Source organism: Camelus dromedarius, chromosome 6 (genome assembly GCF_036321535.1).
Source record: "Camelus dromedarius isolate mCamDro1 chromosome 6, mCamDro1.pat, whole genome shotgun sequence".
Taxonomy (NCBI): domain Eukaryota; kingdom Metazoa; phylum Chordata; class Mammalia; order Artiodactyla; family Camelidae; genus Camelus; species Camelus dromedarius.
Window position 1 is genome coordinate 6,315,696 of NC_087441.1, and position 14,952 is coordinate 6,330,647.

The 14,952-nt window shown below is 47.8% G+C and overlaps 1 protein-coding gene across 3 annotated transcripts in view; it reads left to right on the forward strand.

Annotated features, from left to right (window-relative positions):
- Positions 1 to 14,952, forward strand: part of PRKN (parkin RBR E3 ubiquitin protein ligase) — a 1,163,915-nt gene that overhangs the window by 1,125,306 nt on the left and 23,657 nt on the right. For 2 of the 3 annotated variants that reach the window (XM_031456655.2, XM_031456656.2), the window contains exon 10: positions 4,424 to 4,507. The exons of the other annotated variant lie outside the window; for it this stretch is intronic. In XM_031456655.2, coding sequence (XP_031312515.2) covers positions 4,424 to 4,507 — 84 coding nt within the window. The remainder of the gene's footprint in view (positions 1 to 4,423; positions 4,508 to 14,952) is intronic. 3 annotated transcript variants of the gene reach the window in all.

Genomic DNA, 14,952 nt, shown 5'->3' on the forward strand with positions numbered 1-14,952 from the left:
AACTCCATGAGAAAACCATTTCTCACATTTACCTTGTGCCAGAAACTGAGTTAAATATCGATTATCTTGTTATTTCTTCTTTACAGATGCAAAAAACTAAAGCAAAGAGATGTTAGGATCACACAGATAATAAATAGTAGAGAAGGGCCTCTGATTCCAGATGGCTCTGACTTCCTGTAAACACTAAAGTCTATCTGATGTTTTAAAATGTAAACGTCACTATGCAACTTCATGTATTGCAATGCGCTGTTCTTTCATGTGTTGGTCCAGGTCCAAGGTTTTACTCATCCTAAAAGTAAACACTCAACATTTATTAATTGCAAGGCAAAAATATGACTTGAGTGGCAAAAATTGTTTGGCTATTACTTATTAGAAAAAATAAGTTTGTCTTTTTGAACTTATCCTTTATTGAATAGTTGTTTTAAAATTGTGTACTTCATCTTAGGCATCAGAGATGAGGAAGATGAGCGAATTAAGTGAGTAATCGGTAATTTAACTTAAAATGAAGTCATTTAAGTGGAAAGTTTGGCACCAGCCTCCCAGGCAGCTACGCCAAAGAGAGAAATGTACTGAATCACCATGTTTGTTGTCAAATAAAGGGGAACCATCACGCTGCTGGGAGTGGCTAAGCTGTTCCTGGTGTTGTGTTCTAAAACGAATCATCCTATGGGCACTTGGGATTAAACACCAATAGGGGAAAAGATTTGAATTACAATTTTTCAAATAACATAGAAAAGGCAAATAGTGGGGGTTTTTTTATGTCAATCCTTTTGCAAAAGAATAACTGACCTAGTGAAAATAAACTGACCTAGTAAAGTGTTTCCTATAGGAGCTTAGCTGTGTCAGCCAGGGTTTCACCAGAGAGGCTGCACCAGTAGGAGAGATACACATATACATACAGACATAGACATAGAACATCTAGACGTGCTCCGCTGTCCCCACAGATCTAGAGGCAGATAGATAAATATCTAGGACATGGCTATGCTAGGTATTTAGTGTACACTTATGTGCATAGGTAGCTCTGTATCTAATGTATCTGTATCTCTGTAGACAGAGAGAGACTGATTGCAAAGAACTGATGTATGTGACGCGGGGCTGTCTGGGTGCGTCCTAAGTTCATAGGGCAGGCGGCCTGGAGGGGCGGCTGGACTCTCAGGCGCTGCCTGAAGCTGTGGTCCACAGGTGGGCTGTCTTCTTGAGGAAGCCTCAGTTCTGCTCGGAAGACCTCTCAGCTGATTGAATCAGCCCCACCCATGTCACCTAGGACCACCTCCCTTATTTAAAGTGGTTCTAGATCTTACAGACCTGCAAAATACCCTCACCGCGAAGCACCCGAGATTAGTGTTTGATTGAATAACTGGGGGCGATAATCTGGCCACCCTGACAAGTAAAACTAACATCACAGGAAGTAAGATTATACCGTCTATATATGTTGCTTTTTGATCAATCTAAAAAGGGGATAGAGCTTAAAGAACCAATGGAATAACTATGTTTTACTTTAATGATTTTTTGAAGATTTTAAAGAAATTCTGTTTTAAAAAACTGCAGAAATTGGTGGCATTTGTCAAATTATTCTCAAAAGAAAATAATCCAATAAACCAACGATATAAACGTGTGGTAGTCTCTTCCATCCAGTTCGTATTGACTCATAAGGCATCTCAAAGAGCCTCAGCAAGTGTGAGCCCACAGGTAACGACTCATAAGCCCCTGGTAAATTGCGGCCTTCTACGTTACTAGTTAAAGCCAGACCCACGTGCCCCGGAAAGGAGGCAGGCAGGTCGGCAGAGTGAGCGAGGAAACATTGGAGCCAGATCTGTTTTCTCCCCAAGTTCCCAGGAAATGCCTGTGTCCCTGGAAGTTTTTGCAAAAAGACCCCAAACATTATCTCAAGGAGTTTTGTATCTGCCTAATCAGAGTTCCCCAGACTTCCTCTGTTCACCATGCCCTTAGTGGCTCTACAAGATTTTCCTGATGCTTCTAGCCCAAAAGAAATGCCTAGCAGTTCTGTTATTAAATATTTAGGTCCAAAGAACATAATAAAAATTAATATCTTAGCAACTTAATAGTCATTTGAAAAAAAAAATTCACATAAATTGAGAGAAAGAATATTTTAATTTCATTCTTAAGTAAGTACATCTCATGTTCCAAATGGATAGTCACCTAGTAGTTGTCTGTTTTTATCACAGTAACCAAAAACCCAGCTTTGCAGACAGGATGTCGTCACAAGGAAGGCAGCGCCATCTCCATTAGCACCATGAGCTGTCCTGAGTGAGTGACTCACAGTGTCCACCAGATGCTGAGTGGCACTGTGTTTCCCACTGCACCCCTGTGACTTTGCTGTGGCGCCCCAGGGCTCCTTGGTGCACAGTTTCAGAACTGAGGGCCTAAGCATTTGTACAAGCACCTGGTTGACAGTCTTGGGTCTTGGGTATCTTCATTAAAAACCTGAACCTTTTTTTTTTTAAGATCAAATCAGACCTTCTGGCTATTTCCCCAGTTTGTGTGAGACAGATCTGAGTTATTTACCTAGGAAGCCCATGGCCTGATGTATGTAACTTTAAGTTATATTCTCTGAATAGAAGCAAATTAGCAAGTGCGTTCATGCTAAATTACCACCAGCCCATTTTTGCAGTTTTCACTTGCCTCCTGCCATCCTGAAGTGGTGAGGGTTTAATTTTTGTATGCTCTTCCTTCTCCGTTATTCTTTTTTACAGTCCATTCTTGGTAGTACCAGCATGAGAGGGAGTTTAATATCTTTGTGTCAGGAAAGGCCTATTTATTCTGACAAACTGATCAACCTCCAGGGTGTTCCTCTACCATGAAACTGATTTTATATCTCATCCACTAGCTAATAAGATGTGAAGCGTTTTTCCTGTCACGCCGAGAGATCAGACTTGCCTCCCTGGGAAGCGGAGGGGTGAAATCACACAGCAGCTCTTCTCAATGATTGAACCATACGGTCCACAGTTTTTCAACATAGTGCATAAGAGCAGGGGGATGGGTCTTGAGGCAAACCCAAAGATGAGCAGACACAATTAAAAAAAAAATCCTTTAAGAAGGAACTCTGAGATTCAGTTTGTATACTGTTTGTTGAATTAGCTTTCACTTCAGGGGAAATTTAAATGTCAGAAATTAAAAGCCGGTGGTACTGGTGGTTTCTGTAAGGACATCCTGACACACACAGACACATATCTGCCACCAACCTGAACCTTCTTAAGTAAAGTGTATCCCACAAACTGTGGATTCTTTCTCTGCTCTGAGAAGAAATAAGAAGGCTATCACACTCTACACCCAGAAGCCAAGGTGGCTGTCCCAGGGTGTCTTGGTTGGCAGGTGACAGGGTGATGCCTCCAACCCAGTGCATCCGACGGCAGAGCCCACACCCTCAGCCACCACAACAGCCCCTAGAGCAGGGCTGGTGGTTGGGAAGTCGGTCCTGGAGGGCCCGGTGATTCCAGACGTCTTTCAGCTTCCTTCTCCATAAGGTGACAAGTGGAGGGCAGGTGACTCCTGGGTCCCTTCTCTTCTGAAAGGAGCTGTGAATACTGAAAGGAGCATTGTCCCCCTGTGTGTCGGCGGGATCCACTTCAGCCCATGTGTTGGCTTCCTGGGGCCGCCATAACACAGCACCCAGCCAGGGCCTCCCACGACACAAATGATCTTTCTCCCGGTGCCAGAAGCTAAGAGTCTGCAAACAGGGGGTCAGCAGGGGCGGTGTCTTCTGAGGCCTCTCTCCCCGGCTGGCAGCTGGCCATCTTCTCCCCATGTCCTCACATAGTCATGTCCCAGTCTGTGTGTGTCAGTGTCCTTACCTCCTTTTCTAAGGATACCAGTCATACTGACTAGGGCCCACCCTAATGACCTCATTGTACCTTAATTACCTTTAAGGGCCCTGTCTCCGAATACAGCCACATCCAGAAGTCCTGGGGGGTAAGGCTTCCACATATGAAATTGTGGGGTACATAAGACAACCCATGACAGCCCATTTCTTCTTTCCATAATTGGCTTTTGATACAAAAATAAGTCCATTAACATGCATGTATAAATCCTCTGCGTATGTAAACAAAGATTAGACATAAAATTCTTAAATGAAATTGTTTTCCTCAAATTCTCATACCAATAACATTCTACTACAGGGATCTTTGCATTACTGACTCCTCTGCTAGGCTAGAAACACCTAGAAGAAAGCAAATGTGACTCATTCAATTTTGAAACCCTGCTACAGTGCCTGGAACATTCTTTAGTTAAGAGTGAATACTTCCATCAAAATAGAACTTTATTTCTCTTTGCAAAAAAAGGAATTTGGCACAGAAACCATCACCCAAGTCAGAGGCATGAATATAATGAGCTTGGAAAAGAGCAGCATGCTGAGGCCAAGTGCAGCCGGCAACCCCACCTCTAACTCCCGTGTGTTCCCCCACAGCTCGTCTTTTGCCGGGACTGCAAGGAATCGTACCACGAAGGTGAATGCAGCGTCCTGTTTGAGGCCGTGGGAGCAGTTACTCAGGTAGAGTTCCTCTTCCTTAAAGCAGGGCTCAGGATATGGGTCAGGGACAAGAGCTGTTTCCTGGAGACCATCGAAGGTTCCAATCTGGAAAAAATCAAAACCAGACTAGTCGCCTGCTGCCACGGTGATGAAGTGGGCTCCGGCCTCCCAGCCTTCAGTCCCGGCAGACCCACTCCCTTCCTCGGGTGGAGCTGCAGGTGCCCCACTGGCCATGTGGGGTGTGTTGCTACTTTCATGACAGTTTTTCCCAGAGGTCTGTGGGGCAGGGATAAGGGTCAGAGGAGTCTTTAGAAGGGAGACGAAACAATTTAACAACTTCTAAATCAGAGAAATCAATACTAACCTCACATTATTTTTTTTCAAAAGTGCCTTTGTTTAGAATCTTTGATGAAAACTGTCTCCGTGAATGACATGATGGATTTATTATATGATGCAAGGATGTCACTGTTTTTCAGCTGTATCATGAGCTGTGCTAAACTACATTTCAGTCTCGATTAGGTAAAGAACGTGTTTACTGAGCCTTACTCTCTGACGTGCTATATCAGGCTTAGGGAAATACAAATATATTGTCTTTTATTTATTAATTATGATCAACCAAACCTTAGGGGAAAGGAGTAAAACCTTCAGCACAGTTGATGAATTTGCTCATTATTTTCCTCCTGATATAGATGTTAACAAGTGTATAAACACCAAATCCACCCAGATAAATCCTTTAGTCATTTTATTGACAGGAACCACATAAATACTCACAGAAATTCCAGAACATTTTAATTTCACAGCAGAGAATTTTAACTATCTGAATGCTCTAAAATGAGAGCATAAAGGAGTGAATCTCTATCAGGTATTCTGTGTATGTATTCACTCCATATTAGCATAACTAAATAAACGTAATTAGTGAATTCAGATCTTCCCAGCGGCTACTGAAATGCTGGCCGGGAGCACATCGGTAGATTTAGGGCTGAACTGCCATTTCTGTGGCAAAGGAAGCAGGTGATCTTTCTGTGGACTTCTTTTAGCTCCGGGGTGTTCAAATGCAAGCATCCTGGGTGCTGACGTCAGGAATAATAATGACCCTGAAATCCACCTGCCTCAGGGCCAGAAGGGCTGGGCTAGACTAGAGGCTGTAGCTGGTGGGGGGTGGATGGGTGTGGTCTGGCAATTCACATCCACGTGACAACCGACATGGACAACGCCTTCCGAGAAGGGCTGCCCTAACATCTATTTATTTGAAAATAGTAGCAGTAAGGTGAAGAAGAGCATTGCTTAACCTCAAGCTGTCCAGGTCCCAGACCCACTCGATAATGCCCTTCCTTCTCCTGTCAGGAGGAACCAACCAACCTTGGCCCTAATGATTGAGGTCACCCAGATTTTAAAAGGAAAAGAAACTCAGAAATAGGGGAGAAAGAAAGTCAGAGCTGGCCTTAAGTGCGGATGACCAGTATCAAGAAGCCTGTGTCTGCAGACAGCATCGATGAGCAGACAAGAAGTCCAGCACTGGCACAGGCCAGGCATCTGCTCTGCTCTCTGAAAAAAAAAGGCAGATAAGGACATTTATCTTCAGGGGCTCATAGGGGAACCATAGGGGAGACTCACAGGAAAATAAATAATGACAATAGTAGTCTAGAATAAAGTTTAGCGAATATAGCTTTGTATAATGCGTCCCTAGAAAAGTCACGGAGGGTGGGTCAGAGTTTGTCAAGAGGACAGTGGGATAGAGATGACAAGCAAATTCCAGCAGAGGGCACTGCGTGGGCTGTGATCTATCCACCCCTCCCTCCCTAGACAGTGTCTGGTGCATAGACATCTGATAGATGTCTGTTGAATGATGGTGGTGTCGACTGAAGGAAAACGCCCAATGCAAAAGTTGCAAGTTAAGTTTTATTTGGACACTTTCTGAGGACTACAGCTGGGAGACAACCTCTCAGATAGCTCTGAGGAACTGCTCTGAAGAGGTAGAGGAGGAGCCAGAATATATAGGAGTTTTTGCCAGGGGGGAAAAAAAAAACATGTAGTGGAACATCAAAAGATTACTGCTAATCACACACAGAAAAAAACATCTTGAGTTACTGATTTTAGTGCCTTTCTATGTACAGGAAGATTCAACAGTTTGGGCTCTTTGAAATTATCCCTTAGATGTGCATCCTAGCTGTGTAGAGCCAGTATGCAGAGCACCCAATGTGTCTGTTTTCCTCTGTCCTGAATTCCCCTCAGGGTCCACCACTGGGAGTGGAGTGGGGGTGGGGGGAGCTGCAGTGCCGAATGGCTTGATTTCGGGCAACATTTGTTTTTTACTGGAATGGTAGGCAGCATTCCCGTCTGCAGTGGCATCTGTAAAGAAAAAGACATTCTTTCATTCATTCAGTAGTATTAAACACCTGTAACAGGTCACGTTTTGTTCTAGGCTCTGGGGATAAAGTCCCTGCTCTCATGGAGTTTTTATTACTTTATTAGATACAGCAGGGGTTGCACAAACAATCAGTGTGATAAGAACCTCAGAAGAGGAAAGAAAATTTAGGAAGAGATGGCCTCACAAGATCTCCCTGAAATGAGCCTCCTTCTTGCCTGGAGCTCCTGATAACTGAGCCTTTTTCCTCTTATTTGAAAACAAAGCCAATGGACCAACCGAACTGGAAAAGTCTGCTGGTCCCCTATTGCCTGAGAACAGAAGGCAACTAGTGTTTGGGGGTTTTGCTGCCATTTGTTTCTAAGTCTCTGATCCATTCCAGGTCCCGTAGGAAACAGACTCCTATTCAGATGGGCGCATGAGTTTTAGTTTTAGGGTCATTTTAGTTGAAGGGTCATGGCTCACCTACAGTGGTGAGCGAGGGTCGCAAGAACCAAAATCGATGTGGAGGGCCTCCGAGTCCAGCATCAGTGGGGAGCCATGGCTGCCCTAGGCCTGAAAGGACAAGAAGAGAAAATGACATTACACGGGGACTAACCTCAAGAGCTAGAGCCAAGGAGGAGCTCGTGACAGGAGGCGTAATCACGGAAGGTCCAGCTTTGCCGGAAGTGGTCCCAAAGTGGGGGGGGGGGGGGGACAGACATCACTTCTCTCTCCCACCCTCGGGCGTCTTGCTAAAGTCTCCCAATGGCCACACCCAGCTGGGGTCCAAGGGTCACAGCCCATGGGATTCGCCTTCCAGGTGCAGGGCACAGGGGAGAAAAGGACACAGGGTAACCAGTACACTCCCTACGGGCTGCTTCGCCGAGTCTCCATTTCCTCATTCCAACCCTAGCTACTCTTGGACGTGGAAAGGGATAAACCAAACAAGCTATTTCATCGAACTGAGAGAGCCAATTCCATCCGGCAAGAGCACCAAGGGTTTTTATTTTAACAGAACCAGTTTCTTTTCTGTTCCCTGCATTTCTCTGAAATGGAAGCGGTCTCCAAATGGACGCCCTCTGCCACCCCAACAGGCTTGAAATCTTTGACAGAATGACTCTCCACACATCTAACAATAAAAATCAAATCGCAGCCTCCCGTCTTGAAACTGAAGGCGTTCTCCCGTCTGAATTTGGCTACTACGACAAAATACCCTCATTGGCCTTCTTCAGATTTCTTTCCAGTTCAATTCATTTGCGGGATTTTTTTCCCTTGTTGCCGTCTGTGGTTCCTTCCCACTGTCCTCCCTCTAAAGCTGAGCAGTTTCTGGTCTTTGATATTATATTATCCAGCCCGCCAAGCCCCCGTCTCCTGGGGCCCCATCAGGCTTTTCCCATTGGTTAGGCTGCTTGACCCTAAACTTAATGCATTTTTTGATTAATGCAACACTTTGAAAAGAAAAGCAAACTCAAAAATTGGTTTTAAATTGGTTTTAAAATATTGAACAAGCTTTAAGTTGCAACTGCTGGGGGTTTGGGAAATCAGTGGCAGAAGATCAATCCTTCACAGGCTAATGAGAGTCCAGTTCCATTTGCTGCTCGCGCCTGCTCCCTCTCCTCCCCACGTTGGTTGCCTTCCACGTCCCCCCCCCACCCCCCAGAGGCTTTCTAATAAGTAAACACTTGCTCTTATAAACCACATAGATTGATTCACTCTCCCAGGGGTTCTGAGGAGTTGTTGTTACTCGTCCTATTCAGCAGGAAGGCAAACGGAGACTTCCAGACTTTTTATGGTGCTGTCCAAGGCTACACAGGAAATTATTTTCGTTGGCTGCACCTGATCAGAGTAGTTTGGGAACACTGCCCACTCCCTCCGATGAATAAATCTACTTTGTCTGACGGGAGTGTGCCATCCCTGCCTGCCAAACTCTTGCTCAACCTCCAAGACCCCAATCATATGCGACCTCCTCCATGCAAGCCATCTGCCCGCCTCACCACCTCCTCCATGTTCTCAGACTACTATACATACATCTGTTATACATGCATCACACTGAAATGTTGTTTCCCTGTCTCTCTCATGAGATTCAGAACTGTCTCAGTGCAAGGTCTGTCCCTGCTCTGTCTTTATAAGCCCCAGTGCCTAGCACATAAGAGTTACTCAGTAAATGTTTGTTGAATGAATGGCAACTCCGTCTTTCACCCCCATATATCTGTACTCACCATGAAGCCTGGAAAGTACTCTGCAAGAGTGGGCGGGGAGGAGTGGGCCAAGATGGTGACCTGGGAGGCTCCTGAGCGCCTCTCCTCCCACGGGCACACCAAGTGTACAGGCACAACTCAGAGACAGCGCGGGCTTAGTTCCCGCCCACCGCCACAAAGTGAACATGACAACAAAGCGAGTCACACAAAGGTTTTGGTTTCCCAGTGGCATGAAGTTATGTGGACACTATACTGTTGTCTATTAAATGTGCAATGGCATTATGTCCAGGAAAAATACATACCTTAATTTAAAAATACTTTATTGCTAAAAACTGCTAACTGCCATCTGAGCCTTCAGAAAGTAGTGATGCATTTGCTGGTGGAGGGTCTTGCCTCGATGTTCGTGGCTGCCGACTGATCAGGGTGATGGTTGCTGAAGGTGGGGGTGGCTTTGGCAGTTTCTCAAACTAAGTCAATGGAGTTTGCAGCATCAATTGACTCTTCCTTTTATGAACCATTTCTCTGAAGCATGACATGCTCTTTGGTAGCATTTTACCCACAGCAGAACTGCTTTCAAAATTAGAGTCAATCTTCTCTAAACCTGCCACTGCTTTATCAAGTCCCTTTGGTCGTATTCTAAATCCTTTGATGTCACTTCAGCCATCCTCATGGCATCTTCACCAGGAGTGATTCCATCTCAAGAAAACACTTTCTTTGTTCATCCATAAGAAGGAACTCCCCATCTGGTAACGTTTTACCATGAGGTTGCAGCAATTCAGTCCTATCTTCAGGCTCCACTTCTAATTTAGTTCTCTTGCTATTTCCACCACGTCTGTAGTTATTTTCTCACCGAAGGCTTGAACCCCTCAATGTCGTCCATGAGGGTTGCAATCAACTTCTTCCAAACTCCTGTTAATGTTGATATTTTGACCTCCTCTCACGAATCTTGAATGTCCTTCACGACATCTAGAAAGGTGCTCCTTTCCAGGAGTCTTCAGTTTACCTCTGATGCTCTTTGCCCAGACCGATCAGAGGACTCTCTAGCTATGGCAGCTACACACTTACAACATGTACTTCTTAGATGATGACACTTGCAAGTTGAAATTAGTCCTTGATCCATGGACTGCAGAACGGAAGTTGTGTTAGCAGCATGAAGACATTGATCTCGTTGCCCACCTCCGTCAGAGCTCCTGGGTGGCCAGGTGCACTGTCAGTGAGCAGTAGTATCTTGAGAGGAACCTTTTTCTCTGAGCAGTAGTTCTCAACAGTGGGCTTAAAATATTCACTGAACCAGGCTGTAAACAGGTGTGCTGTCATCCAGGCTTTGTTGCTCCGTTTGCAGAGCATAGGCAGAGTGCGTTTAGCCTAATTCTTAAGGACACTAGGACTTGGGGATGGGGACTGAGCATTAGTTTCAACTTAAAGTCAGCAGCTGCATTCGCCCCTAACTAGAGAGCCAGCCTGCCCTTTGAAACTTTGAAGCCAGGTATTGACTTCTCCTCTCCAGCTATGAAAGTCCTAGATGGCTTCTTCTTCCAAGATAAGACTGTTTCATCTACATCAAAAATCTGATGAATTCTCTGCGCTAGGTCTTCTGGATGACTCGCTGCCACTGCTACTCGGCGCTCGCTGTTCCCCTTGCGCTTGGATGTCATGGAGACGGCGTCTTTCCTTAAACCTTGTGAACCAGCCTCTGCCAGCTTCGCACTTTTCTTCTGCATCTTCCTCATCTCTTGAATCAGCCTTCATAGAACTGAACTGTTAGGGTCTTGCTCTGCGTTGGTCTTTGGCATAAGGGGGCATTGCGCTGGTTTGGTCTTCCATCCAGACCACTCCAACTTTCTCCATATCAGCAATAAGATTGTTTCACTGTCTTATCATTCGTGTGTTCTCTGGAGTAGCACTTTAAATTTCCTTCGAGAACTTTCCCTTTACATTCACAACTTGACTGACTGGTGCAGAAGCCCTGGCCTCAGGCCTGTCTCAGTGTTGGACATGCCTTCCTCATTAAGCTGAGTCACTTCTAGCTTTTGATTCAAAGTGAAAGATGTGTGCCTCTTCTTTACGCTTGAACACTTAGAGGCCGTTGTGTGAATATTAATTGGCCTAATTACAATATTGTTTTGTCTCTGGAAATAGAGAGGCCCGAGGAGAGGGAGAGAGATGGGGGGACGGCTGGGCTATGGAGCAGTCAGGACACACACAATGTTTATCTTTTGCTTAAGTTTGTGGTCTTCTATGGGCGCAGTTCATGGTGCCTCAACACAATCACAATAGTAACATCGAAGGTCACAGATCACAGATTGCTGGGGGACAGGGTGGGCCAGTGTTGTGGGCAGTAAAAGAATTTACCAGAGACAAAGAGAAGTTCAAGAGACAAGGGAAGAGTTTAATAGGTACGCTGTTGTGGGGAACAGTGGGCCACACAGACGAGAGATGCCCATGTGAGCGCTGGGGTGAACCTGCAGGTCTTTTATTGATGAAGGGGCTGTGAACACAAAGGGATGAGGGAATGGGTTTCTGATTGGCTATAAGTGAGGTAAGGGGCTTTGGTACACAGGAGGGTTGTGGATTTATGACCCCAATAAGATGGAGACAGAGGCTGAGACAAGCAGGGGAGTGGAATTTATGACTCCAACAAGGAGGAACGTGGGCTGAGACACGTCAGCCTGAGCTACAGTGAGGCTGCTCACTTCCCAGGGCTGTTCATTCTGCCAGGGCGAACACCCGCCAGGGCGAACACCCGCCAGGGCGAGCAGCACCCACCAGGGCGAACACCCGCCAGGGCGAGCAGCATCAACCAGGGAAAAACACCCACCAGGGAAGGAAGGACTGCATCTTCTGAAGAGGAGCAGGCGGCTGCCCAAGGGCTGGAAGTGTGGGGTCGCAGGGCCTCATCAGGCAGCTGTTGGCACCACACAGATCACCATAACATATACAATAATGATGAAAAAATGTGAAATGCTGCAAGAATTACCAGAATACGACACAAAGACACAAGTGAGCAAACGCGATCAGGAAAGCGGCACTGAAGGACGAGCTCCGTGCGGAGCTGCCACCATTTTCAGTTTGTAAAAAGCCCGCTCTCTGTGAAGCGCAGCCAAGCGCGCCGAAATGAGGGCCGCCGGCCCAGCTGCACCCTGGGCGGTGAAGGGTTCCAGCGACCAGCTGAGCGACTCCGACGCCTCAGACAAGCGAGGAAATACCCGCGTTGAGACAGGAAAGACTGAGACACACTCTTGCCATAAAACCCGCCCCCAGCACCATCCCTTACAGTTGGAAGGGAACCCCCAACTCTCAGCCTCTCCCAGAGGAGCAAAGGGTTTGGACCCCATGTCTAGCACGCAAGCTGTTAAGATGCCCACCAAAGGGACGGCTCCCAAAACAGCTCACCCTGAAAACCACCAGGGCTTGTGTCCATGACACCCATAAGATCAGAGCAAACACAGAAGCAGTTCTTAACAGAGGCGCGAGCCCTCAACTCGGCTGTCCTCCCCCCAGGGCTCAGCACAGAGGAAGCAGGCAAAACCATCCATCCCTCAGTCTTTCATGAAACAGGTTTCTCCGCACACTTGGAAAGCTGCCACCTGAGGGCCAGGCTCCTAATGTAGCAGGCACTAGGGGCTGGCCGTGGTCCTCCCCAGACACCGGGGAGGCAGGTGGACACCCCTCCCGCCTTCTCCCTGCAGCCAGCTCCCACAGCAGCACCGACTCCCCAGTGTCTCCCTGGATGGAGTGTGCACACACAGCTTCTGCAGCGGCCACCTGAGGGGTGGCCCCCTTGCTCCAGGGCCCCACATGACTGTCCCAAACAAAGAAACAGTTCTTAGTGGGCACAGGAACAACCCCCCCCACCCCCACTGCAGATACACACCCAGGCCCAGTAGAGAGGGAGCAGGCAAAAACACGCACCTCCCAGTTGCTCCCTGGACGGGCCTAACTTCATACTTCCCCAGCTGCTGCCTGAGAACCAGCTTCCAGCCCGCCTGAATGCAGGAGTGACAAGAGGATGGCCGTGTCCCATGTCACGGGCAAGTCCCTGGGAATCGTCCTGCCAAGTGTGGGTCCTTGGTTTCATGCAGGAAAGAATTTAAGAGTGAGCCACAGATGAGTAAAAGTAGATTTATTCAGGGAGATACATGCTCCTTAGACAGAGGGCGGGCCGGCTCAGAGGGCAAGGGGACGGCCACGAGGTGCGGGGTTGCTGGTTTTTATGGGCTCAGCAACTTCATATGTTAACAAGTGGGAGGAGTATTCAAACCACTTTGGGGAAGGGGCGGGGACTCACAGGAACTGGGCCACTGCCCACTTTCTGACCTCTGATGGTCAGCCTCGGAGCTGTCATGGCGCCTGTGGGAGGCCACTTACCATGCCAATGAGGTACAAGGAGAAGAGAAGAGAAGAGAAGAGAAGAGAAGAGAAGAGAAGAGAAGAGAAGAGAAGAGAAGAGAAGAGAAGAAAATTTCAAGTGTTGATGGAAAGAAATTAGATTTTGCCAGAGGCTGGCTGACCTCACCTGGCTGGACCATTCCCCTCATTTTTAAGGCCCCTTCTCCACGGTGGGTGCTCGCTCAGGGGCACGGACTGCTGCGCATTTCACACTCACATCTCACGCCCACCCTCACAGGTGCCTCAGATGCGGATCTCCTGGTCTTCTTTGTCCTCAGTCTTCCAGATTTTTTCCTTCCATGCCCTTAACTAGCTTGTTAAAACATTTACTGCTGCCTCTGAGTTTATACGTGTTCTCAAATCAGGACCCTTTTTTCCCACACAAAGTGTATGGTCAGTTGCTCTGCCCGTTGAGAGACTTTCTTCTCACCACTCTTCTTCAACCTCTTCTTTGGCAACCACCTGGCAGGTATCCAATTTACCCCCCATCATGGAGTTTGCATCCTAGGACCACTCCTGGCACCAGCTGTCCCAGGTCAGGTTCCCAGGGAAACAGCTGTACAGATGAGAGGAGTCAGGGGGAGGGCACTTAGGAGCAGCCTCAGGCAGAGAAGGAAGCAGGACCGAGCAGAGGGAGAAGCTGCACTTTGGTGCAACAGAAGATGTGGGGAGAGGAAGCCCGGGGAGCCTGGGAGCCGAGACGGCTCTGAGGCGGCTGGACGCGGACCGTGAGCACCCGGCCATCATAGGCATCCATCGGGCACCTGGTGGGGGTGGTCCCCACCTCCACAAAGGACTGTGACTTGAATGAGGCTTTGACTTAGGGAGAGTCCTGGGAGCATCTCGGCAGAGATCCATCAGCAGCCCCAGTTCCCAGCAGCTGGGGAAGCCCTCACCTCAGTGCCAAGGTGGGCTGGGGGCAGGCACGGCAGCCGGTCCACTAACAGAATCAAGACTGGAGAGACTCATCCGGGTGCCGACAGGTGCAACGGGGGAACACAGAGAGGCTGTGGGGTTGAGGGAGGACCAGACCTTGGCAATGAATTCAGAGACCGGATGAGAGAAGTTAAGGTCGATGCTCCAATTTCCAACTTGGGTGGGTGGTGGTGCCGTTCACTGGAAGAGTAACCCAGGAATGAAAGCAGTGTATCCAGGGAGGGACGGCAAGTTCACTCTGGACATCGCAGCAGAGGTGTCTGGCGGGTAAAGGAACGAATGGCTAGAACACCTCGGAGGGGTGCTTGGCTGATACAGACACAGGCTAATCATCTGCAATCGATTGCGCCCTACCCAGGACCCCTGCCCCAACCTCCCCAGTTCTACAGCCAGAGGCTGAGAGATGCGCCACCCTGGGGAAGGAGAGGGAAACAGTGGCGGCTCAGGGGAGACTGGATTCCTGGCTGTTTTGCTGTCTCACCGCAGAGTCACCTCCGGGCGGTTTACTGCTGTTAACACAAGTGCAGCCGCAGAGCTGGGAGACGGGGGAAGATGATCATTCCCGGAGGTCTAGCTGCACAGTTACTGGGGACCGT